We start from the raw sequence: 26,198 nt of genomic DNA, 5'->3' as shown, positions 1-26,198 counted from the left end.
AGGCACGTCGCACTGTAATACGAAGTTGCTGAATTAAACAAGATTAATGATGAAAACAATAATTGCAAAAATTTTATTACACACTAACAAAAACGTTAACTGCAGTGTGATATTTGCTAGCAATGACAGTTTCTTTCAAGTATCAAAATTAACTATAAAACAGACATTTTGTGGCGCGATATGTACAGATGGTTTCACATGGTTTTTACAGAATGGCTAAACTTTTACTGTTTTTTAAAACCTTATAATTTACGTGTCTGACAAGTTGTTACTCTTTCTGGGAATGTCTTTCAAACATTCCTGCATAAATCTTTTTCTCTTTTTCTTTGACTTTTTTCAACTCAACCTCAAGCAAGGCCAACATCTTCTTTATACTTGAATCTAGCGTGAGAAAAAATGACGCTAGTAAGTATTGAAAAGGCGGTGCCTACTATTGTTACTGCGCATAGGTCCTGCGCATCTCGTGATACTCGGGTTTCCTATGGGTGGTGGCTACTAATACAAGGATATTTTTGCGCGGTTCAAAACTTTTCGGGGAAAGCAGAATTTAGCAAGTGCTTTTGGTATCCAAAAAGAGAATTAGGGGTATCCATGCATTTTTCAGCGATAATAAAGCTTCAATTTGGAAAAAACACCATACATTGCTTTGTATTTTACTGCTCAGTTTTCAGAATAATCGTTGCTTAATTATCTCTAAAAGAATGCGTAGTTACCCCCAATTTTGTTTTTGGATTTCCATAGCCCTTGCTAAGATCTGCTTTTTCCGCACAGTCATAAACCGCGCAAAAATACTTCGATATTAGTAGACACCGTCCTTAAATAACTGTCAGTGAAACTCAACCCCCAGTAGCAGATGGGAACTCCACAAGAGTTAAGAGTACCATAGGAGCTGGGATGGCGCAGTGGTGAAAGCACTCGCCTCCCACCAATGTGGCCCGCGTTCGATTCCCGGACTCGGCGTCACATGTGGGTTGAGTTTGTTGTTGGTTCTTGTCATTGCTCTGAGACGTTTTTCTCCGAGTACTTCAGTTTTCCCCTCTCCTCAAAAACCAACATTTCCAAATTCCAATTCGATCTGGAATCTGAGGGCCACAGGTTTGTCAGTTGAAAGAGACTGTTTGAAAAGTGTCATCGTCGTTAAACAAAGTTGACGACACACACAGACAATAAACTGAACCTAAGACAGGCATTGTTTCTTTGGATTGCTGGGTTAAGAAAGTTTAATTTCACAAGTCAGTGCAAGAACACTGAAAGATGAGTATTCTGCCATACGTTTGAAATCTGAACCTCATCCTTCTAAAACATGAGCAGACATCAAATTTAACTGACAATAACAATAATATTATTAGTCATGAGCCTAAAGTAAGTTACAGGACAAGACGTATCATACACACATCAGGGCTCAAGACTAATTTCAGCTTGCTAGTCCAGTGGCTAGCGACAGGTTTGATTCCACCATTTAAAAACAAATTTCCTACTTCTTTCATGCATGGTTTTATTTTGCTTTATGAGCAAGGAGGTGGGGAACAGACATCTTAATTCATTGATAAGAGAAATATTCAAAATCAAAATCTTAAAAATCTTCCAGAATTATCGTAAACACAACTGCAACAGTTATTGCATCTTCCCTTTTCTTATTTGTCTTTTTTGTTCTCTTTTCTTATTGTGCAGTTCCAGAAAAAAATCCATACCCACCCCATGGAAGGTCATTGAAAATTCTTAGGGGGAGGGGGAGTCTTAAATAAAAAGCAAAGATTTTAGAAGCAAAGTATGAAGCTAAACTGGAATTCCCTGGGGGAAGGGGGAGTGCAAAACAAAAAACCTTCCTTGGGTGGAGGATGGATATTTTATGGAACTGCACATTTTTCATGAAGGTCATTCTTTTGGTTTCTGTTCTCTGGTTGCTTTTGTGATTCATCTGAAATGATGTTTAGTTTCATTTCTATATATCTGGTGCTCCAATACTTCACAATTTTCTTTAGTCAAAATGACTGCTGAAAGCACAAGACCTACTAGCTAAAGCTGAATTTATGGAAGTAAAAATATGAAACATATATTGGAACTGCAGATGAAAGATCAAAATAGAAGAAAGATCCTCGCAGTTAGTTTACAACTTAAGCAGTTATGAAAAGAAAGCCTGAAAAAAATTCGGGATTTAACGGGATTCAAACCCATGACCTCTGAGATGCCGGTGCAGTGTTCTACCAACTGAGCTATGAAGCCAACTGGGAGCTGATCATATTGTCCGTAACATACCGGTGAAGGATGAATAAATGAAAGTAAATATATGAAACATATATTTTCAACTGCAGATGAAAGATCAAATAGAAGAAAGATAGCTCAGTTGGTATAACACTGCACCGGCATCGCAGAGGTCATGGGTTAAAGCCACCAGCAGTGACAGGCGGGAGGAAGGCAGGAAGGAATCCAAGGGGCAAAGTAATATTTATTTGCAATTCCTATGGGCTGATTCAAGTAACAATCTATACTGGTCAGCACTCCACCTGATACAGACAAGGTTTTACCTAATTTAGCATAGCACTTGTACTGAAGCTTAAATGACAGTGAAGATGATCAATCCAATGAGGTTTAGAGGTGGAAGTGGTTTGAAGTTCTCATTCTTAAAGCTAATAGACCCTATACAAAAATGGCTGACATTTCAATATCCTTTTGTCTGCACTCAAATTTGCCTCACTAGCCTCATTCACAGTGAAAGATTCTTTTGATTTTTGAATTCAAGAACGAGGTTAGTGAGGCCAATTTGAATGCAAACAAAAGGATATTAAAATGTCAGCCATTTTCGCATAGGGTCTATTGCAGGTGAAATTATCCTCAGTCTGCCTGGGATACAATAAAGAACCGAACATAAAGGCACCCCTTGTCCTCCTGCCTCATGCTTTGTGATCACGGGAATCTACCACATGTATCTTCCTTTCAGTGCCTGACATGCAGGTTGTTCATTGCCAATGAAGTAATTTTTTTTTTGTATTTTTGAAGCTTGTTGTGTCCTGATTACGAAAAATCAACTAAAACCAACATTTTTCACCCTCCAAAGAACCTCAAAATTCACTAACTCGTGTCCTGTGGACTGGGAATAAGTCTTTGCTCAGGACAATGCTTATGATGTAGCAAAAATTTAATCCCTTAAAGAGTTGTTTACTTCTCACTTCTGAAGTATTTCCTACACCACAGCTTTGTAATATGATCGTTTTGGCGGCGTGCAAGATGGAGACACTTTTAGGCGCCACATTTTGCTTCAATTCATTCCGCGTTGTGAATGTTTTACTGCCTAAAACCTACATATCAAGAATCAGAAAATAATAAACTATCATAATAGAACAAGAAATTTTTTACTTCATAGGCACATTAAGCAACATGACAACAAACCTCTTGGCTCTAACTGTTCAGCCGCTTTTAGGTCTCTTTCTGCCTTGTCAAAGTCCTTCATATGGAAGTAAGATTGTCCTCTTCTGAATAAGGCTTTGGCATTCTGTGGTTGAAGCTTTAAGGCCTGGAATGTGAGAGCAGTAGATGTGCTGAGTGGCATACAATGAATAAATACATATTATTATGCAATTCCAGACTATTGATTGGCTTAGCAGCCATGGCATATTCAGCCATTATACCATGCCCAAAAAATCATCAGGATCTAGCAATAATGTTTTCTAAGTGTTTTTAAGAAAATAATTACTCCACTTACGCTGGTTGGATATGATATAATTATAGTTGAATTAGCCTCATTGGCTATCTATCTCATATATGATAATGTGTGCTAGTGGAATTATTATAATTATTTCACTAGCCATAATTGCTAACAGTTTAGCAATATAATTAACAGTAATTATTACTTTTATTATATTGTTAAACCGTTCTTTACATAAGATAAATGTTCACAGAAATTTTTCACTTCCCAGCATAAACTGCAGCTGCATGCAAGTCCCACTGTTGACAGGAATACCTCTTGTCTGGCATCTGTCATTCACTGATTTATTCAGGTATGAAAATTAATTTTACTAATTAATTGTTTGACATCCAATTTCCAAGCAAACACCAAAAGTGCAGCTACAGCCATGAAACTTACTATCACTCACTTTGCTTTCTTTTAATAATTGTAAACTCAGCCATTTGACACTAACCTCATTTCATGTCACCTGTTGACTTGTGAGTTCTCCCATCTCTCCCCCCCCCCCCCCCTCACCCCCACAAAAAATAAAAATAATGAAAGGTTAATTTCTTTTAGCTTCAATAGCTTGGAAATTTAAAGCCAAAACATACCTTAAGAAACGATTGGGTAAAGTCATAATATTGTGACTGACTACGCAAGGGGGTTCTGACTAATTCTAAAGATAGGCTGCCCTTGGACCTCATGAAAGGAAAATTGCTGAACTCACAAACCTACTATTTTATTTTTACTATTTATCGTTTACTAGACAGTGGATTATTTAGTAAATAAACCCCTTCAGGCGGCTGGTAAGTCGGCTGATAATGTCCGCGGCTGAGAGATTGTCCGAAAAATGAATATTTGGCCGAGAAGCGAAGCCAAGGACATTATCAGCCAACATACCAGCAAGCCAGGAAGGGGTTTATTTATTTTATAACCCTCCCATTAATTTTTATATCGCGCGAAAACTGCTCGTAAAAAAGCCAGTGCTGATCTGATGGCGGATGCCCGCGATTGACGTAAACAAGTACATTTGATTATTTACAGGAACTTTATTTTCACTGTGATTGGACCAAAACTAGACAAACTGACTCAGTTTGCATAGGACTAAATTTGACGTCTACTTGTAACTTTCTACACCATCAAAGACGTTGACAGCATGTTTTGTTGACATTTTTGTACTTTCCGGAACAGCATTTGCGATCAGCTTTTTGCTGTAAACATGACTGGACATCTACAGAATGAGTTTGTTTTTCTTCCATGTAAAATAATAAAGATGAAAAGGTGAAACTCTTGAGCCGGCTTTTTTCCGCTGTGGCTTTGTTTCTTTTCAATGGAAATAATAGGGGGGGAAATATCAACGCAGGTGGGGGTTATCGCGTGATAACCGTCCTGTGAATTTGCACCACATGACGTAAAGTAGCCAATAAAATTGCCCGAAAATTGATGGGTGGGTTATAAGTAGCCTCCCACGCAGACGTTCTTAGGGGTTAGTAACGCGTTCCTGCCCCACGAAAGTCTGCTGAAACGAACAGCCACTTCCGTTCGTCGAATGCGGACCAATCAGGAGCTGTTTCCCAACTTTGGGTAAACTCGTGATATTAAAAATATTACCCTAGACAGGATGGCGGACTTAATGTGGTTTTTGGTCATGTGTGCCAAACGTTTGGTATAAGGGAGTTGAATGCGTATCAAAGAGAAGTCATAGTGCAATTTGCGCAGAAGAAAACTGATGTGTTCGTAAACCTTCCAACTGGTTATGGAAAGTCACTTATTTATCACGCTCTATTGTTTGTTTACAATTCAATTATTGAAGCTGCTGGTCACTGATTGTTTTGTTGTGGTTTCGCCGCTTGTAAATCTTATGAAAGACCAGGTAGACAAATTGGCAAATCTTGGAATTCTTGCCGCTTCTCTCAGTGAAATCACTGAAGAAAATGCAGGGTGTTGTGGAAGGAAAAATTTCAATCGCACGTCCGGAAGCGAAAATATCTCCACGGGTGATGATTTCCATTGTTTCGCAGTATGTGATTGGCTTTACTTGTCATAATGAGTCAATGCTGATTGGTCTATTCAGACAAAGGCAATTTGCCGACGAACGGAAGTGGCTGTTCGTTTCAGCAGACGTTTGTGGGGCAGGAACGCGTGACGAACCCCTAAGAACGTCTGCGTGGGAGGCTAGGTTATAAGCTAAGATAATCAGACGACTTGCCCTCGGTTTCTATCAACCTCGATAGCTGGTTAGGCGAGAATTACCTGCCAATAGAAACCTCGACTTTACTTAATGTCTTCCCTCCCTCAGGTCTAATTCTATCATACTCTCTTTAATTAATTCAATCTTCAATAGAACAACATACACTGTATATGTAGAATCAACCATTGCGCTAAGAGGAGGGCATGGAGAAATATTACCACAATGAATTTAGATTAAATAATAAAGTAAATATTTATGTACTGGTCGCTGATGGTAAGGGGAGGAGGGGGGGGGGGGGGGGGAATCACAACACTCCTACCTCGTTACAGTAATGCTCCACTCGATCCCAACGCCCGTCTTTCAACAAACAAGCTGAAAATATTTCGAAATGACAACAACTGATCATGAAAGTATGCACGAACCGTTTTTCGAGGTAGATTAATATTGCAAGGTCGCCAAATTCAAAAACGTCCTCATATTATCTTTAAATAACAAAACTGATATTGCACAACAATGCCAAAGCTTAAGTTTTACCCGCTAAGTTGTTGTAACAGCTGAACTGAATTAGGCAAATGTTGTTTTTCACTTCATCCGAAAGGTCTAAAGGAAGTCTGCCAGGTAAACTGGGTTGATCAATAAGGCCTTTCACATGCAGTAAAGCCTTGTGGTAACTTTTCATTGCGTTCCTATACTCCTGCTTCTTGAAATAACCATTTCCTTTCTCTTTTAAAGACACTGCTTGCTCCACTTTTCCCTCTGCACTCAATTTTGACGTCCCAGCTTTGGGTTCCTCCACTACGGACGCCATCTTTGAGCTGAGGAACCGAGCTGCTCGCACGCTCGCTTTGTGATTGGCCGACCAAGCTTCCAGTGTAAGTGCAAGAACTTTGGGCTAGCCCTTTGGGCTGGACTCTCAAATACGGTGACTTCTAATAAAGAGGTATTTTGGTCACTTTATGACACTGCGCCCTGGAACCAGTTTATGGCCATGCGAGAAAAGCAGATCTTAGCAGGGGCTGCTGAAATCCAAAATGGAAATTGAGGAAAAGAGCAACAATAATTCGAAAAGTATGTGTGGAATTGTTTTCCAAATTGAAGCTAAAGCATCTCTGAAGATGCATAGTTATCCTGAATTTTAATTTCTGTTTGGATTAACGATTTCAGTAGCCCTTGCTAAGAACCTCTTTTCCCGCATAGGCATAAACCGCGCAAAAGTAACTTTTAATTGGTTCAGGGTCGAGGTTTCAAACACCCTGCAGCACCCCTACACCCAAACACGAGTCAAGAACCCTCCCCCCCCCCCCCCCTCCCCGGTCTCGCCAATACAGTGTCTCGTTCAAAATGGTTGATGATGCGACAAAAAGAGAATGTGAATGGCGTGGAGTCGGTATGTCAAGAAATACCGTGTAAGCTAAAGGGAAAAATATTTTAGACAAAAACACTCCGATTAGTAGTCGAAAACAACTCTTGGGAGGACGCATATAATTTAAATAGCAATTTCAAATGTATTCTTTTATCTTTTTATCACTCGGTGTGTAAGGACCAATGAAATGACTGGTGGCTTGGTCAGGCCGATGTTCATTTTATACGGTGTGGGTCGTAGGAATCAAACTATTCCTAACATTTTGCCATCGATCTATTTATTCTGTTTGTCAGGCCTAAACCGTTATTACTACTTCACATTATTCAAACTCACGGAGAAGCACACACATTCTACTATAAGAAAAGGAAGATTTTTCCAGTCACAGTTGTGTTTGCGCTTCTGCATATCTCTACGTCGAGATCGCATTTTACGCTCGACGTCGGTTAAAAGATCAAACATTTTCGTCCAACATCGTGAAAAGCTCGGCGGCTTAACGGGCAAACCGTTTATGACCAAACAGCTGTTATGTTTTTGATGGGTCACAGTTTTTTTCCCGCTTGCCCTGCTTTTTTGGCAGAGGTAGGCTGAGATACAATAAAGATGATGGGAACGGTCGTTTCCTACCGTATTGATCACCTGCCACAGGTAATGTGTGACACGACTAACAACATATACTTATTTTTCATTGTGCGTGCTATGAAGTGCTGACGATTCCTTCCATAGGGAAAGGGTGTGTGTGTGTCTGGGGGGAGGGGAGGGGAGGGGGGGTTGGAGATGAAGTCAACAGCTGTCCACGGCTGCTGCCTGGTCCGGCAGTGTGATAATTAATTACGCCAAGTCTTCCCCACCGTAATCAGTGCTGTGTAAGTAGCGATTTGCCTTGCTTTATGGCAATTATTTTACTAATGTCAGTTGTGGTTGCCCTTGCAAGAACAAACTTTATTTCGGTGATATTTGGTTTCCAGTATGGTTTACTCACATTGTGACTGAGATTGGCATTAATGTAAATAAAAGAGATTTCAGTTCAACACTGTACGTTGAACTTTCTTATTACGAGAGCCGGTGGGATTTCAATTTTCTTTCGGTACGAAGATTTTACTTTAGGAGACGAGTATCTCAAACTGAATCAACGGCCTTCAGTCCTACAAGGAAGATCAGAAGTGAAATTATTTTAAATGCTTTTACTTTATTGACCAAAGATAGCTTTACATAACAATTATGAAGTCTTTGTATTAATTAAAGTCTTATATAGATATATTTTGTGAGGCTTCACAGCCAACTTTGAAAAAAGGCGGGAGTGGGGGGGGGGGGGGGGGAGGGAGGTAACAGCTGTCCACGGCTGCCCTCTAGTCCTGCGCGATTATGTCAGGTCTTCCCCACCGTAATGCTATGTAAGAAGAGATTTACAGTGTGTTATATCATTCAGTTTGCTTTTGTTAGTTGCCCTTGCATTCCTCACAAGAACAAACCTTATTTCAGAGATATTTGGTTTCCAGTAGGGTCTTCTTATATATTTTGACTGAGGCTGGCATTACTGCAAAGAAATTTCCGCAGTTGAAAAATAAATGTAGAATTTTTTAATTACGAGAGTCTTGGTGTTTCTTTCATCACGAAGATTTTACTTAGAACAAGAGTACCTCAAACTGAGTCAACGTCTTTCCTACGACGTACATGACCAAAGAAGATCAGAGCGAATTGACTTTAAATGCTTTTATTTTATTGACCAAAGATTGCTTTACATCAGTAACAATTATGACGTCTTCCTATCAATTTAAGTCTTATAGATATTTTTTCGTGAGGTTTCACAGCCAACTTTGAACCAGTTCCTTCCGGGGTACCAATGTTTACTTCGCTAGTCATCTTCTCTTTTGCAGTTAAGTGAGCGCGCGGCCTCACAAATGTTCCTTCTGTAACGAGACATCTAAAAACAAACCAAACAAAAATCGGAATTCGTGAGAATATTTGCAGAGGATAATATATTTCAACAATGACTATACCTGGAATTGCCATTCATTATAAAACAAACCCCAAAATTTTAAATGCGCACCAGAATGTGTCAACTATGAAACCACTTTAATACTAGGCCATTTCCGAGTTGCTTTGAGCCTCTTTACATATGCGAGTCTAAGTGCAAAGCTTTTCATGTAAAAATTAGTTTAAAAACTATGCACGTAGCCTGGTTTTCATAATGAGGCTAAAAGCGGCTAAAATTTCGAAAAAATTCACTTATTCACTCTTCCAGAGTGCAGGTGGATTAGAAGAAAGAACTTATCGTCGCACAATTAACAATTTTTTATCGTAATGTTGTGTAATATGATTGGATACTTCTGCTAGTCTGGTTTTATTTTTCCACCCCTAAAGCCTGAAAACAATTAAAAACTAACATTAAAAGCAATTTTGTGCCGAATGCCACTTCTTGTCGTCTACATTTGTATAAGTAAAGTGACAATTGCATTTCGCTTCACTGGCGCCAAAGCGTTTTATCCACTACAACCAGATGAAGATTCAAATTAAACAGTGTTATTGATGTATTCATTTGACAGATGCAACTTTACTAAAATGAAAAAACTCTCATCAAAGACGTGTTCATTATAATGGTTTTTTATTATTTATACCAAAAGTGTGGGCACAAGCCTACAGGATCTTCGTTATGAATTTCTTTTTTCCACTGTACTATGATAAATTCTGTAAATTAGCACTCGGTTACAAAACTGAAACAATGTTAAAACTACGAGAAAAAGGTTGAATATAATTGGCATCAAACAGGTACCATGCAGTTTTCCCCCAATTCGAAATTAATCCCAAGTTGATGAATAATACATGTACATACGTACAAACATGAAAACTAAAGTGACTTTACAATTTCTTTAGCTTTCCATATTTTCTCATTTGTGAAATGTAGCGTCAAGTATTACAATCTAAGGTTGAATGGGCGCTTGCCGTTAAACAAATCTATCTCTCTGTTACTTAAGTCCTGAATGGACTCTTCAAGGCGATAAACATTACATGAAGCTAATAATACATGATAATGCCAAATGCCAAAGAGCAATGTTCAATTAAGTGGTTAAAGCAGTAGGCATACTTGCAAATTATCGAGGTGTAATGAAAATGTTTACGAGTAAAGTTTCTGGGTGTTTTTGTAACACATAGGGAAATCTCACTCTTATTATTAGCTAATATAAAAAAGTTCTGAGAAATAAAAGTATAAAGGGCATTACTTTAGTCCTGATTAAAAAAGAATTAACAGACAAAACAAAAAAGGAACAAATACTACGTATTGATCAGTGGCACCCAATAATTTGTTTCGATGATAATCTTTCGGAAGGCCGTAATCGCTTCAGATTTTCGGATTTAAAATTGTGACAAGACAGTGATTTTCCGCTTCTGTGAAATTTCGACTCAAAGCCGGAGATCATAACTAATATTGCAAATTATAATTCCAATTCCTTTTGTTTTCGAAGGGACAAAACTTGGGATTGGCGTTTAGAATCACAAAATAATTGTAATACCTGAGCTCCAAGTTTCGAAGAGCCGAGAACGGCTTTATGGATTTGGTGAGATAAGACATGTGACTTAAATACCGGCTAGAGGATGCGAACAGATGATAGTTTATCAAAACATCTATTGTTAAGACCTTTAAATGATCTCGGTAAACTGCAAGCGAAGTTTTAAGCAATTTACTTAGTTTTTTTCATTGGTTCCCTCCTACCGTGTGTCATTATTGTACTGAGGCAACCTCACTCCACTCCCTTTTTTGGGAGCTGTTCTTACAATGTTCAATTTTGAACTACTTGGCGCTCAGCCGATTTGAAGACTTTTCCTTGTCATTTGCAATTCTGACGCTTAGCGACTCTTTGAAAAACAGTCATTGATACAACTAATTATTTTCCTATTTGGAGGTGCTTTTAAACACATTTTCCTAGTCGCTCAGTTTCAGCTGCTACAATACCTGCAGTAGTTGTTAGGTGAACTAGTTGTCTAGAAAGCCGATAAATCTTTTACCTCTGGATCTCTGAATTTTTCTCTCAAGGCTCTGTTTATTTGACCGGAACCCACATAATAGGACGCCTCTGCATCTTGATTACCAGCCAGCAGCAAAGCTGAAACACAGAGACAAAGGAAAACCAGCGAAGACGAGAACTTCATAGCGATGAACTCGGCGCGGATCGATCAACCAATTCAAGTGTGGTGTGCCCCGGTATACTTCTGCTGTCTTGCAATTTCCTTTAAGAACAGTTTGTTTTTATACTATCCGCTGGCCTTTTTTTTAAAAATCGAATTAGAATTAGCTTAACCTTTTGGCGGAGGCGGTTTAATTGGTGGCTAAACGACCAAATATTTGTTCGTACATTTTATACGCAACGGACCGCAAAATGCAGCTGTCCACGGCTGCCGCTCTGGTCCGTAATGCTATGTAGGAAGAGATTTGCCGTTTCTTATAGCAATTAGTTCGCTATTGTTAGTAGCTTAAAATTCCTTGAAAAACAAACCCTATTTCAGAGATATTTGGCAGGTTCCAGTAGGGTCTTTTTACGTTTTCACTGAGGCTAGCATTATTGCAAAGAAATTGCACGCAATTGAAAAATAAACATTGAATGTTTTAATTACGAGAGTCGTGGTGTTTCTTTCGGTCCGAAGATTTTACTTGGGAGAAGAGTACCGCAAACTGAGTCAACATCTTTCCTACGACGTACATGACCAGAGATGATCAGAACGAATGGACTTTCAATGCTTTTATTTTATTGACCAAAGATTGCTTTACATCAGTAACAATTATGACGTCTTCTTGTCAATTTAAGTCATATAGATATTTTCTGTGAAGTTTCACAGCCAAATTTGAGCCAGTTCCTTTCGGGTATAAATGTTTACTGTCGCTAGTCATCTTCTCCTTTGCAGTTAAGTGAGCGCGCGGCCTCACAAATGTTTCTTCTGTAACGAGACATCTAAAAATAAAACCAAACATCGGAATATGTGATAATATTTACAAAGGATCATAATATATTTTGACAATGACTATGTCTTGAATTGCCATTTATTATGAAACAATCTTCGCTATTTTAGAGTGTGAAAATGGGCAGGAAAACGAGTCAACCACTGATGAGAACGCTTTAATAGATCATTTCCGAGTTGGATTGAGCCTCGTTACAAATGTGAGTCTACGTGTAAAGCTTTTCATGTGAAAATTAGTTTAAAAACTATGCATTTCGGAAATGGGGATATTCGTGGCCTATTCGCTCTTCGCACGCGGATTATAAAAAAGTATTGATTGTCGAACAATCAACAATTTTTCATCGAAAAGTTTTGTAATTTGATGGGATATCTTTACTAGTTTGGTTCTATTCTTCCACCCCTAATCAATAAAGCCTGAAAGCAATTAAAAACCAGCATTAAAAACACTAATTATTAGAATATTTTGCCGAATGCCAATTCGTCTACTGTGTTTCAAGTGTTTACGTGTGAGGGAAATTGCATTTGGCCCTTCACTGGCGCAAAAGCGCTTTAATAAAACACTAAGGGTTTTATCCACCACAATCAGATGAAGATTCAAATTAAATAGTGTTATTGATGTATTCATTTGACAGATGCAACTTTACTAAAATGAAAAAACTCTCGTCAAAGACGTGTTCATAATAATGGCCTTTCATTATTTATACCAAAAGCGTGGGCACAGGCTTACGTTCTTCGTTATCATTTTCGTTTTTTCCACTGCACTATGATAAATTCTGTAAATTAACGCTCGGTTATTAAAATGAAACAATGTTAAAACCACGGGAAAAAGGTAGAATATAATTCGCATCAAACAGCTAATGTGTAGTTTTCCTCAATTCGAAATAAATCCCAAGTTGTTGAATAATACATGTACATACATACTAACATGAAAACTAAAGTGACTGTACAATTTCTTAAGCTTTCCATATTTTCTCATTTGTGAAATGTAGCGTCAAGTATTACAATCTAAGGTTGAATGGGCGCTTGCCGTTAAACAAATCTATCTCACTGTTATACTTAAGTTCTGAATGGACGCCACAGGGCGATAAACATTACATGTAGCTAATCATAGAAAATAATGTGAGCAGTGTTCAATTTAGTGGTCGAGTGAAACTTTAAATTAACGAGCTCTAACTAAAATGTTTCGATTCTTTTGTAACAGATTGGTAAATCATTAGCTAGTTTTTAGCTAATTTTTAAAAAATAATCTGAGAAAAATAGGTAAAACGAGCCTTACTTTTTTCCGATTAATAAAGAATTAGCAGGTAAATAAAAAGGTATAAATATTACACACTGATCAGTGGTACCAATTGGTTTGTTTCCGTTGGTGAATATCTTTTAGGAAGGCCATAATCGCCTCAGATTTTCGGATTAAAAAATTGTGAAGTTTCTCCTCAAGCCCGCAGTTTATAACTAATATTGGAAATGATAATTCCTTTTGTGTTCGAAGGGCCAAAAATCGAGATTGGCGTTAAAAATACAAAATAATTGTAATTCCTGAGCTCCAAGTTTTGAAGAGTCGTGAACGGCTATATGAATTTGGTGAGACAAAACTGGTTCGCAAAAATTTTCTGTGGCTTGAATACTCAGCTAGAAGATGCAAACAGATGGGAACCATGATAGTTCGTGAAAAAATCTATTGTTAAGACCTTTCAATGATCTCAGTAAACCGCAAGGGAAATTTTAAGCAATTTACTTAGATTTCTTCATTGGTTGTCTCCTACCGTGTGTCATTATTGTACTGAGGCAACCTCACTCCGCTCCCTTTTTGGGAGTTGTTCTTACAATGTTCAATTTTGAACTACTCTTGTCATTTGTAATTCTGATACTTGAATTTTTGAAGCAGTCATTGATACCACTAATTATTTTCCTTTGTAACCGTTGTTCCAAGGTGTTCTTGAAGACATTTTCCTAGTCGCTTAGTTTTTGCTACAAAACCTGCATTAATTACTGGTAGTTGTCTAGAAAGATACATCTTTTACCTCTGGATCTCTGAATTTTTCTCTCAAGGCTCTGCCGTTTATTTGATTCTTGTTTGCGTAATAAGACGCCTCTACATCTCTATTACCAACCAATAGCAACGTTGAAACGCAGAGACAAAGCAAAATCATCGAGGACGAGAACTTCTTCATAGCGATGAACAGCGTGTATCGATCAGCCGATTGAAATGTGCTGTGCCCCGGTAGAATTCTGCTGTGTTATAACTTCAGTTCCTTACAAAACAGTCTGTTTTTATACAGTTTGATGGCGTCTATTTTTTGAAATAGAATTAAAGCTGAACCTTTTAGCTAAATTAGGCGCCATTTTCTTTTCACCGACCATGAAAAGGAAACGTGTTTGGCACGAGATATATCGACCAGGTATCTTTTATTACCAGTACGTGGAGGTGGAAATTGTGATTCTTTTAAAAACATGATTCAGAAGGCTTGCCATCTGTTAATTGTTCGTTTTTGCTACCTATTTATTCCAACGATGGCGATTACCACTTGGGGGAAAGAGAGATAGAGAAAGGAAAATTCGTCGTCGTGTGCTACTTACGTCCTCTATAAAACCTTTCGTGTAGTGACGGCAAAGAAATGTACCAAAAAGTGTAACGCACGTGCAGAGTTGTTGTTTTGGTTATTACGCCAATTGCTTTTTTGGCCCTTATCGTTGCCGTTGCCCTCGTTGTTGCTAAACTCGCCCTAATATCTGTTATGTACAGACGACGAATATTGAGCGCGCCATGGCCATATTTGGATAGTGTTACAATAGGTTAGAGAATTATGCTAAATACGCGAGGAAGACGTTTAATCGACCACCAGAAAGTGAAAAATAAAACAATAATAGAAATGAAACTTGTCGTGCGAAAAGCCCGATTTAACATGCCATCAGTTTGTGCCATTAAAACAAGGCGGGTAGCCTGCCATTTTTATAATGTACTGCATGGCGTTACTTGTCACAACGTTAAGCGGTTGAGTTAAATTTTATACTTAACACAGGTTAGAAGCGAGTGAGTTTAGCGTGGTCTTTTCTGTTTTTTTTTTTACACCAATAGTGCACTTTTATATGTTGCCGTTAAACTGGAATGTTGATTCCACGTTAATGGTTTTGAAAATTGTAGGAAACGTCTGCGGTTTTTTTACATTCTCGATACAAAGTTCTTGACTGAACGAAAGTTGCCTTAGGTTTGTTCACCAATTCAAGTGTGGTGTGCCCCGGTAGACTTCTGCTGTCTTGCAATTTTTTTTAAAGACAGTTTGTTTTTATACTGTCCGCTGGCCTCTTTTTCTTTTAATCATATTAGAATTAGCTTAACCTTTTGGCGGAGGCGGTTTAATTGTTGGCTAAACGACGAAATATTTGTTCGTATATTTTATACGCAACGGACCGCCAAATGTTGGATTAGCCGGACATTTAATGCCACCCCCACAAAATGTTAAAAAAAAAAAAACAGTGATTCACTGTATTTGCAAGGGCCACCACGACAAAATAAAAGTACCGGATCCTGTAGTGAAGGATCTTATCAACAAAAATATTGTGAAATCAGCCATTTCCGGTTTTTGTTAGATTATTCCTATAAAATGTGTCGTTTCCGACGCATGTTATTTAATAATAATAATAATAAGAATAAGAATAAGAATAAGAATAAGAATAAGAATAAGAATAAGAATAAGAATAAGAATAAGAATAAGAATAAGAATAAGAATAAGAATAAGAATAAGAATAAGAATAAGATTAAGATTAAGAATAAGAATAAGAATAAGAATAAGAATAAGAATAAGAAAAAGAAAAAGAATAAGAATAAGAATAATAATAATAATAATAATAATAATAATAATAATAATAATAATAATAATAATAATAAACTTTCGAGTTTATTGTCTGACTTCGGCAACTCAATCGGCCCTACGGAGTTTTAATAACAGCTGCATTTTTGAAAGCGAGGGTGGCTTTACTGGCATTCACAGGAAAGAAACAAAAAGGCTCGCTAGGAAATATTTCTTTTATGTTAGATTAATTGACCGATATATCTTTCCCCGGTTGTTGATTTCCTTGTTCGGTTTGCTTGTTTGGTTTTCAACTGATCATCTGACCCATTTCCACGTAAGAGAAGGTAATGTGTAACAAGACTGATAACCATTCTCTTGTCCAGAATTGATTACTAGTAGTATATACTGAGTTGGAAATTGAAAGAGACAATGAGTTTTATTGTGCGCGCTATGGAGTGCTGACGAACACACCCCAAAAAAGGGGAAGAGGGGTGGGGACAGCTGTCCCCGGCTGCTTTTCGGTCTGTAATGCTATGCAGGAAGAGATTTGCCGTTCCTTATAGCAATTAGTTTGCTATTTTTAGTTAGTAGCTTAAAATTCCCTGAACAACAAACCTTATTTCAGAGATTTTTGGCAGTTTCCAGTAGGGTCCTCTTACATTTTCACTGACTGGAGGCTGGCATTATTGCAAAGAAATTGCACACAGTTGAAAAATAAACACTTAATTTTTTTAATTACGAGGGTCTGTGTTTCTTTCAGCACAAAAATTTTACTTAAGACAAGAGTACCTCAAACTGAGTCAATGTCTTTCCTACGACGTACATGACCAAAGATGATCAGAGCGAATTGACTTTCAATGCTTTTATTTTATTGACCAAAGATTGCTTTACATCAGTAACAATTATGACGTGTTCTTATCAATTTAAGTCTTATATAATTATTTTCGCGAGGTTTCACAGCCGATTTTGAACCGGTTTCATCCAGGGTACCAATGTTTAATGTCGCTAGTCATCTTCTCTTTTGCAGTTAAGTGAGCGCGCGGCCTCACAAATGTTTCTTCTGTAACGAGACATCTAAAAAGAAACCAAACAAACATCGAAATTTGTGAGAATATTTACAAAGGATAATATATTTTGACAATGACTATGTCTTGGATTGCCATTCATTATAAAACAATCTTCGCCATTTTAGAGTGTAAAACTATGATGTGCAGGAAAACGAGTCAGCCACTGATGAGACCGCTGTAATAGATCATTTCTGAGTTGGATTGAGCCTTGTTACAAATGTGAGTCTACGTGCAAAGCTTTTCATATGAAAATTAGTTTAAAAACTATGCCTTTCGGAAAAGGGCTATTCGTGGCCTATTCGCTCTTCGCACGCGGATTGTAAGAAAGTATTGATTGTCGCAGGATCAACACAATTTTTCATCAAAAAGTTGTGTAATATGATGGGATATTTTTACTAGCCTGGTTCTATTGTTCCACCCCTAGTTAATAAAGCCTGAAAGCAATTAAAAACAGACATTAAAAACACTAAATTATTAGAATATTTTGCCGAATGCCAATTCTAATCGTCTACTGTGTTTCAAGTGTTTACGTGTGAGGGAAATTGCATTTGGCCCTTCACTGGCGCAAAAGCGCTTTGATAAAACACTAAGGGTTTTATCCACCACTATCAGATGAAGATTCAAATTAAACAGTGTTATTTTGATGTATTCATTTGACAGATGTAACTGTACTAAAATGAAAAAACTCTCATCAAAGACGTGTTCATAATAATGGCCTTTCATTATTTATACCAAAAGCGTGGGCCCAGGCTTAGGTTCTTCGTTATCATTTTCGTTTTTTCCACTGCACTATGAAACATTAAAATGAAACAATGTTAAAACTACGGAAAAAAGTAGAATACAATTGGCATCAAACAGCTACCATGTAGTTTTTCTCAATTCGAAATTAATCTCAAGTTGATGAATAATATATGTAGATACATACAAACATGAAAACTAAATTGACTGTACAAGTTCTTTAGCTTTCCATATTTTCTCATTTGTAAAATTTAGCGTCATGTACTACAATCTATGGTTGAATGGGCGCTTGCCGTTAAACAAATTAAATCGATCTCATTGTTACTTAAGTTCTGAATGGACGCCACAGGGCGATAAACATTACATGTAGCTAATCATAGAAAATAATGTGAGCAGTGTTCAATTTAGTGGTCGAGTAAAACTTTAAATTAACGAGCTCTAACTAAAATGTTTCGATTCTTTTGTAACAGATTGGTAAATCATTAGCTAGTTTTTAGCTAATTTTTAAAACATAATCTGAGAAAAATAGGCAAAACGAGCCTTACTTTTTTCCGATTAATAAAGAATTAGCAGGTAAAGAAAAAGGTATAAATATTACACACTGATCAGTGGTACCAATTGGTTTGTTTCCGTTGGTGAATATCTTTTAGGAAGGCCATAATCGCCTCAGATTTTCGGATTAAAAAATTGTGAAGTTTCTCCTCAAGCCCGCAGTTTATAGCTAATATTGGAAATGATAATTTCTTTTGTGTTCGAAGGGCCAAAAATTGGGATTGGTGTTAAAAATACAAAATAATTGTAATCCCTGAGCTCCAATTTTCGAAGAGCCGTGAACGGCTATATGAATTTGGTGAGACAAAACTGGTTCGCAAAAATTTTCTGTGACTTGAATACTCAGCTAGAAGATGCGAACAGATGAGAACCATGATAGCTCGTCAAAAAATCTATTGTTAAGACCCTTAAATGATCTCAGTAAACTGCAAGCGAAATTTTAAGTAATTTACTTAGATTTCTTCATTGGTTGTCTCCTTCAGTGTGTCATTATTGTACTGAGGCAACCTCACTCCACTCCCTTTTTGGGAGCTGTTCTTACAATGTTCAATTTGGAACTACATGGTGCTCAGCCGATTTGAAGACTTTTTTTTGTCATTTGCAATTCTGATGCGTGAATTTTTGAAACAGTCATTGACACCACTAATTATTTTCCCTTGTAACCGTTGTTTCTGGGTGTTCTTGAAGATATTTTCCTACTCGCTCATTTTTTGCTACGAAACCTGCATTAATTACTAGTGGTTGTCTAGAAAGATAAATCTTTTACCTCTGGATCTCTGAATGTTTCTCTCAAGGCTCTGTTTATTTGATTCTCGTTCACGAAATGGGACGCCTCAACATCTTGATTACCAACCAATAGCAACGTTGAAACGCAGAGACAAAGCAAAACCGTCGAGGAAGAGAACTTCTTCATAGCGATGAACAGCGTGGATCGATCAGCCGATTGAAATGTGGTGTGCTGCAGTAGAATTCTGCTGTGTTGCAACTCCAGTTCCTTACGAAACAGTCTGTTTTTATACAGTTTGATGGCGTCTATTTTTAAAATCGAATTAAAGCTGAACCTTTTGAACTAAATTAGGCGCCATTTTCTTTTCATCGACTATGAAAAGGAAACGTGTTCGGCACGAGATATATCGACCAGGTATCTTTTATTAGGAGTGGAGGTGGAAATTGGGATTCTGTTTAAAATCAACCTAGAAGGTGTGCCATCTGTTACTTGTTTGTTTGAGCTACCTATTTATCCCAAAGATGGCGTTTACGACTTGGGGTAAGGAGCGGATAGAGAAAGGAAAATTCGTCGTCGTGTGCAACCTATGTCCTCTATAAAACTTTTCGTGCAGTGACGGCAAAGAAATGTACCAAAAAGTGTAACGCACGTGCAAAGTTGTTGTTTTGGTTATTACGCCAATTGCTTTTTTGACGTTCTCGTTGCTGTTGCCCTCGTTGTTGCTAAACTCGCCCTAATATCTGTTATGTACAGACGACGAGTATTGAGCGCGCCATAGTCATATTTGGATAGTGTTACAATAGGCTAAAGACTTATGCCAAATACGCGAAGAAGGCGTTCAATCGACCACCAGAAAGTGAAAAATAAAACGATTATAGAAATGAAACTTGTCGTACGAAAAGCCCGACTTAATATGCCATCAGTTTGTGCAAAAAAAAGGGCAGCCTGCCACTTTTATGATATACTGCATGGTGTTACTTCTCACAACGTTAAGTGGTTGAGTTAAATTTTATACTTAACACAGGGTACAAGCGAATGAGTTTAGCGTGTTCTTTTCTGTATTTTTTTTTTTTACACCAATAATGCACTTTTATGTGTTGCCGTTTAACAGGAATGTTAATTCCACGTTAATGGTTTTGAAAATGGTAGGAAACGTCTGCGGTTTTTGTACATTCTCGATACAAAGTTCTTGACTGAACGAAAGTTTCCTTAGGTTTGTTCACCAATTCAAGTGTGGTGTGCCCCGGTAGACTTCTGCTGTCTTGCAATTTCCCTTAAAAACAGTTTGTTTTTATACTGTCCGCTGGCCTCTTTTTCTTTAAATCATATTAGAATTAGCTTAACCCTTTGGCGGAGGCGGTTTAATTGGTGGATACACGACCAAATATTTGTTCGTACATTTTATACGCAACGGACCGCGAAATGTTAGGACTAGCCGGGCATTTAAAGAGAGTCATGGTGTTTCTTTCGGCCCGAAGATTTTACTTAAGACAAGAGTACCACAAACCGAGTCAACGTCTTTCCTACGACGTACATGACCAAAGATGATCAGAGCGAATTGACTTTAAATGCTTTTAGTTTATTGACCAAAGATTGCTTTACATCAGTAACAATTATGACGTCTTCTTATGAATTTAAGTCTTATATAGATATTTTCCGTTAGGTTTCACAGCCAGCCTTGAGCTAGTTCCTTCCAGGGTACCAATGTTCAATGTCGCTAGTCATCTTCTCTTTTGCAGTTAAGTGAGCGCGCGGCCTCACAAATGTTTCTTCTGTAACCAGACATCTAAAAAGAAACCAAACAAACATCGGAATTTGTGAGAATATTTACAGAGGATAATATATACGCATCCTGCCGTGTGTCATTACACCCTATTGTACTAAGGCAAACTCACTCCACTCCCTTTTTTGGGAGCTGTTCTTACAATGTTCAATTTTGAACTACTCGGCGCTCAGCCGATTTGAAGACATTTCCTTGTCATATGTACGTAATTCTGATGCTTTGCGACTCTTTGAAACACAGTCATTACTACAACTTATTATTATTCTTTTGTAACCGCTATTTAAATGTGCTTTTGAACACCTTTTCCTAGTCGCTCAGTTTTAGTTGCTACGGAACCTGCATTAATTACTAGTAGTTGTCTAGAAAGATAAATCTTTTACCTCTGGATCTCTGAATTTTTCTCTCAAGGCTCTGTTTATTTGACCGGAACCCACATAATAGGACGCCTCTACATCTTGATTACCAACCAACAGCAAAGTTGAAACACAGAGACAAAGGAAAACCAGCGAGGACGAGAAATTCATAGCGATGAACTCGGCGCGAATCGATCAACCAATTCAAGTGTGGTGTGCCCCGGTAGACTTCTGCTGTCTTGCAATTTCCTTTAAAAACAGTTTGGTTTTATACTGTCCGCTGGCCTCTTTTTTTTTTTAAATCGAATTAGAATTAGCTTAACCTTTTGGCAGAGGCGGTTTAATTGGTGGCTAAACGACCAAATATTTGTTCGTACATTTTATACGCAACGGACCGCAAAATGTTGGGGTTAGCCGCGCCTTCAATGCCACCCTCATAAAATGTTCAGTAAAAAAAACAGCAAATAACTGTGTTTGCAAGGGCCACCGCGACAAAATAAAAGTACCGGATCCTGGACTGAAGGATCTAATCAGCAAAAAAATTGTAAAACAAATAATCTTGCGAAATCAGCCTTGCTCTTTTTTAGATTATTCCCATAAAATGTGTCTTTTCTCGACGCACGTTATAATAATAATAATAATAATAATAATAATAATAATAATAATAATAATAATAATAATAATAATAATAATAATAATAATAATAATAATAATAATAATATTAATAATAATTTCCTCTTCTAGCCTGTTTACGAAAATTTGAGAGAAGATCGTTTTGTAATGACCATTATTATTTGAGTTTATTTTAGTAGATGAATAGATACAGATAGTTTATATATCTATTTTCAGATATTTTTCAAATATGATTATATCTTTTTTTTTAACTCGTAGGCTCACAGGTTACGCTGTGCGCTCTGTGTAGCTTTTTAACTAATAATAATAATAATAATAATAATAATAATAATAATAATAATAATAATAATAATAATAATAATAATAATAATAATAATAATAATAATCGAGTTCATTGTTTGACTTCGGCAACTCAATCGGCCCTACGGAGTTTTTTAAATTCATCTGCATTTTTTTAAAGCGATAGGCGGTTTTACTATCATTCACAGGAAATAAACAAAGAGGCTCTCTAGGAAATATTTCGTTTATTTTAGATTAATTGACCGATATATCTTTCCCCGGTTGTTGATTTCCTCATTCGGTTTGCTTGTTTGGTTTTCAACTGATCATCTGACCCATTTCCACGTAAGAGAAGGTGATGGGAGCGATGGTTCCCTACGGTAAGTAAATAAGATTGATTTTTGACCATTTGCCACACGCAATGTGTAACAAGACTGATAACCAATCTCTTGTCCAGAATTATATTACTAGTAGCATATACTGAGTTGGAAATTGAAAGAGACAATGAGTTTTATTGTGCGCGCTATGGAGTGCTGACGAACATACCCCGAAAGGCTGGAAAGGGAAGGGGGGGAGGGGGGGGGGGGGGTGGACAGCTGTCTACGGCTGCTTTTCGGTCTGTAATGCTATGCAGGATGAGATTTGCCGTTTCTTATAGCAATTAGTTTGCTATTTATTAGTTAGTAGCTTAAAATTCCCTGAAAAACAAACCTTATTTCAGAAATATTTGGCAGTTTCCAGTAGGGTCTTCCTACATTTTCACTGAGGCTGGCATTATTGCAAAGAAATTGGACGCAGTTGAAAAATAAACACTGAAGTTTTTAATTACGAGAGTCTGTGTTTCTTTCGGCACAAAAATTTTACTTAGGACAAGAATACCTCAAACTGGGTCAACGTCTTTCCTACGACGTACATGACCAGAGATGATCAGAACGAATGGACTTTCAATGCTTTTACTTTATTGACCAAAGATTGCTTTACATCAGTAACAATTATGATGTCTTCTTATGAATTTAAGTCTTATATAGATATTTTCCGTGAGGCTTCACAGCCAGCTTTAAGCCAGTTCCTTCCAGGGGATCAATGTTCAATGTCGCTCGTCATCTTCTCTTTTGCAGTTAAGTGAGCGCGCGGCATCACAAATGTTTTTTCTGTAACGGGACATCTGAAAACAAAACCAAACATCGGAATTTGTGAGAATGTTTACAGAGGATAATATATTTCCACAATGACTATGTCTTGGATTGCCATTCAATACAGATCAAACTCCTCCATTTTAGAGTGTCTAAATATGGGCACCAACACCAGTAAACCACTGATGAAAACGCTTTAATAGGTCCTTTCCAACTTGGATTGAACCTCATTACAAATGTGAGTCTATGTGCTATGCTTTTCATGTGAAAATTAGTTTAAAAACTCTGCACGAAACCTGGCGTACGCGGATTTTAAGAAATTATTGATTGTCGCACAATCAACAATTTTTCATCGAAGAGTTTTGTAATTTGATGGGATATTTTTACTAGTCTGCGTCTATTGTTCAACCCCTAATTAATAAAGCCTGAAAGAACACTAAATTATTAGAATATTTTGCCGAATGCCTATTTTTATCGTCCACCGTGTTTCAAGTGTTTACGTGCGAGGGAAATTCATTTTGGTCCTTCACTGGCGCCAAAGCGCTTTAACAAAAAACTGAAGGTTTTATCCACTACAATCAAATGAAGATTCAAATTAAACAGTGTTATTGATGTATTCATTTGACGGATGCAACTTTACTAAAATGAAAAAACTCTCATCAAAGACGTGTTCGTAATAATGGCCTTTCATTATTTATACCAAAAGCGTGGGCACAAGCCTACGATCTTCGCTATGAATTTCTTTTTTTCCACTGCACTATGATGAATTCTTTAAATTAGCACTCGGTTATAAAACTGAAACAATGTTAAAACCACGGGAAAAAAGTTGAATATAATTGGCATCAAAAAGGTACCATGCAGTTTTTCTGAATTCGGAATAAAACCCAAGTTGATGAATGATACATGCAGATACATACTAACATGAAAACTAAAGTGACTGTACAATTCCTTTGGCTTTCCATATTTTCTCGTTTTTGAAATGTGGCGTCATGTATTACAATCTAAGGTTAATGGCGCTAGCCGTTAAACAAATATATCTCATTGTTACTTAAGTTCTGAATGGACGCCACAGGGCGATAAACATTACATGTAGATAATCATAGAAAATAATGTGAGCAGTGTTCAATTAAGTGGTTAAAACCGTATGTAAACCTGTAAATTATCGAACTCTAACGAAAATGTATTGATTGTTTTATAGCACATTGGCAAATCTTTAGCTAGTTTTTAGCTAATTTAAAATAATCTGAAAAAAATAGGTATAACGAGCCTTACTTTTTTTTTCGATTAAAAAAAATTAGCAGGTAAATAAAAAGGTACAAAAATTACACACTGATCAGAGGTACCAATGGTTTGTTTCGGTGCATATCTTTTAGGAAGGGATAATCGTCTCAGATTTTCGGATTGAAAAATTGTGAAATTGTGAAATTTCTCCTCAAACCCGAAGTTTATAACTAATATTGGAAATGATAATTCCTTTTGTGTTCGAAGGGCCAAAAATTGGGATTGGCGTTAAAAATACAAAATAATTGTAATCCCTGAGCTCCAAGTTTCGAAGAGCCGTGAACGGCTATATGAATTTAGTGAGATAAAACTGGTTCGCAAAAATTTTCTGACTTGAATACTCAGCTAGAAGATGCGAACAGATGAGAACTATGATAGCTCGTCAAAACATCTATTGTTAAGACCTTTGAATTATCTCGGTAAACCGCAAGCGAAATTTTAAGCAATTTACTTAGATTTCTTCATTGGTTGTCTCCTGCAGTGTGTCATTATTGTACTGAGGCAACCTCACTCCACTCCCTTTTTGGGAGCTTTTCTTACAATGTTCAATTTGGAAGTACATGGTGCTCGGCCGATTTGAAGACTTTTTCTTGTCATTTGCAATTCTGATGTTTGAATTTTTGGAACAGTCATTGATACCACTAATTATTTTCCTTTGTAACCGCTGTTTCACTGTGTTCTTGAAGACATTTCCTAGTCGCTCATTTTTTGCTACGAAACCTGCATTCATTGCTAGGAGTAGTCTAGAAAGATAATTCCTTTACCTCTGGATCTCTGAATGTTTCTCTCAAGGCTCTGTTTATTTGATTCTTGTTCGCGTAATAGGACGCCTCTACATCTTGATTACCAACCAATAGCAACGTTGAAACGCAGAGACAAAGGAAAACCATCGAGGACGAGAACTCCTTCATAGCGATGAACAGCGTGGATCGATCAGCCGATTGAAATGTGGTGTGCTCCGGTAGAATTCTGCTGTGTTGTAACTTCAGATCCTTAAGAAACAGTCTGTTTTATACAGTTTGATGGCGTCTATTTTTAAAATCGAATTAAAGCTGAACCTTTTGAGCTAAATTAGGCGCCATTTTCTTTTTCGACCATGAAAAGGAAACGTGTTCGGCACGAGATATATCGACCAGGTATCTTTTATTATCAGTTCGTGGAGGCGGAAATTGGGATTATTTTTAAAACATGATGTAGAAGGCGTGCCATCTGTTACTTGTTCGTTTTTGCTACCTATTTATGCCAAAGATGGCGTTTAAGACTCGGGGGAAAAGAGAGATAGAGAAAGGAAAATTCGTCGTCGGGTGCAACCTACGTCCTCTTTAAAACTTTTCGTGCAGTGACGGCAAAGAAATGTACCAAAAAGTGTAACGCACCTACAGAGTTGTTGTTTTGGTTATTACGCCAATTGCTTTTTTGACGTTCTTGTTGCTGACGCCCTCGTCTATACTAAAGCTCCCTAACATCTGTTACGTACAGAAGTTGATTATTGAGCGCGCCATGACCATATGTAATTAAGACAAAAAAGGGAAGAAGACGTTTAATTGAACACCAGAAAGTAAAAAATAAAACAATAATAGAAATGAAACTTGTCGTACCAAAAGCCCGATTTAACATGCCATCTTTAGGGCAGCCTACCATTTTTTTGATATACTGCATGGCGTTTCTTCTCACAATGTTAAGTGGTTGAGTT

General features: G+C 37.3%; 2 protein-coding genes and 3 long non-coding RNA genes across 9 annotated transcripts in view; all 5 read right to left on the bottom strand.

The window, feature by feature from the left end:
- Positions 1 to 26,198, bottom strand: part of LOC146459316 (uncharacterized) — a 329,226-nt gene that overhangs the window by 49,989 nt on the left and 253,039 nt on the right. The window lies entirely within an intron of this gene.
- Positions 44 to 6,686, bottom strand: LOC146459339 (tetratricopeptide repeat protein 9C-like). The gene is made up of 4 exons (XM_085089671.1): positions 6,390 to 6,686; positions 6,175 to 6,227; positions 3,388 to 3,511; positions 44 to 381 (listed from the first exon to the last, which is right to left on the bottom strand). The coding sequence occupies exons 1-4, from the start codon at positions 6,661 to 6,663 to the stop codon at positions 269 to 271; spliced, it is 564 nt and encodes a 187-aa protein (XP_084945797.1). The 5' UTR covers positions 6,664 to 6,686; the 3' UTR covers positions 44 to 268.
- Positions 8,914 to 11,542, bottom strand: LOC146459338 (uncharacterized). Its single transcript, XR_014858008.1, has 2 exons — positions 11,221 to 11,542; positions 8,914 to 9,139 (listed from the first exon to the last, which is right to left on the bottom strand). It is a non-coding gene; the product is annotated as an uncharacterized LOC146459338 (long non-coding RNA).
- On the bottom strand, positions 11,942 to 14,420 carry LOC146459337 (uncharacterized). Its single transcript, XR_014858003.1, has 2 exons — positions 14,190 to 14,420; positions 11,942 to 12,161 (listed from the first exon to the last, which is right to left on the bottom strand). It is a non-coding gene; the product is annotated as an uncharacterized LOC146459337 (long non-coding RNA).
- LOC146459336 (uncharacterized) lies at positions 16,813 to 25,636 on the bottom strand. 5 transcript variants are annotated; one of them, XR_014857990.1, is made up of 2 exons: positions 19,083 to 19,334; positions 16,813 to 17,033 (listed from the first exon to the last, which is right to left on the bottom strand). It is a non-coding gene; the product is annotated as an uncharacterized LOC146459336 (long non-coding RNA). The 5 variants fall into 5 exon arrangements; XR_014857993.1 differs by lacking the exon at positions 19,083 to 19,334 and adding an exon at positions 21,207 to 21,558 and having other exon boundaries at positions 16,814 to 17,033; XR_014857991.1 differs by lacking the exons at positions 16,813 to 17,033; positions 19,083 to 19,334 and adding exons at positions 20,602 to 20,829; positions 25,270 to 25,629.

Source organism: Pavona decussata, unplaced genomic scaffold (genome assembly GCF_977016875.1).
Source record: "Pavona decussata unplaced genomic scaffold, jaPavDecu1.1 SCAFFOLD_220, whole genome shotgun sequence".
NCBI lineage: Eukaryota > Metazoa > Cnidaria > Anthozoa > Scleractinia > Agariciidae > Pavona > Pavona decussata.
Note: the sequence above shows the minus strand (reverse complement) of the source record. Positions and strands in the feature narration are given on the sequence as shown.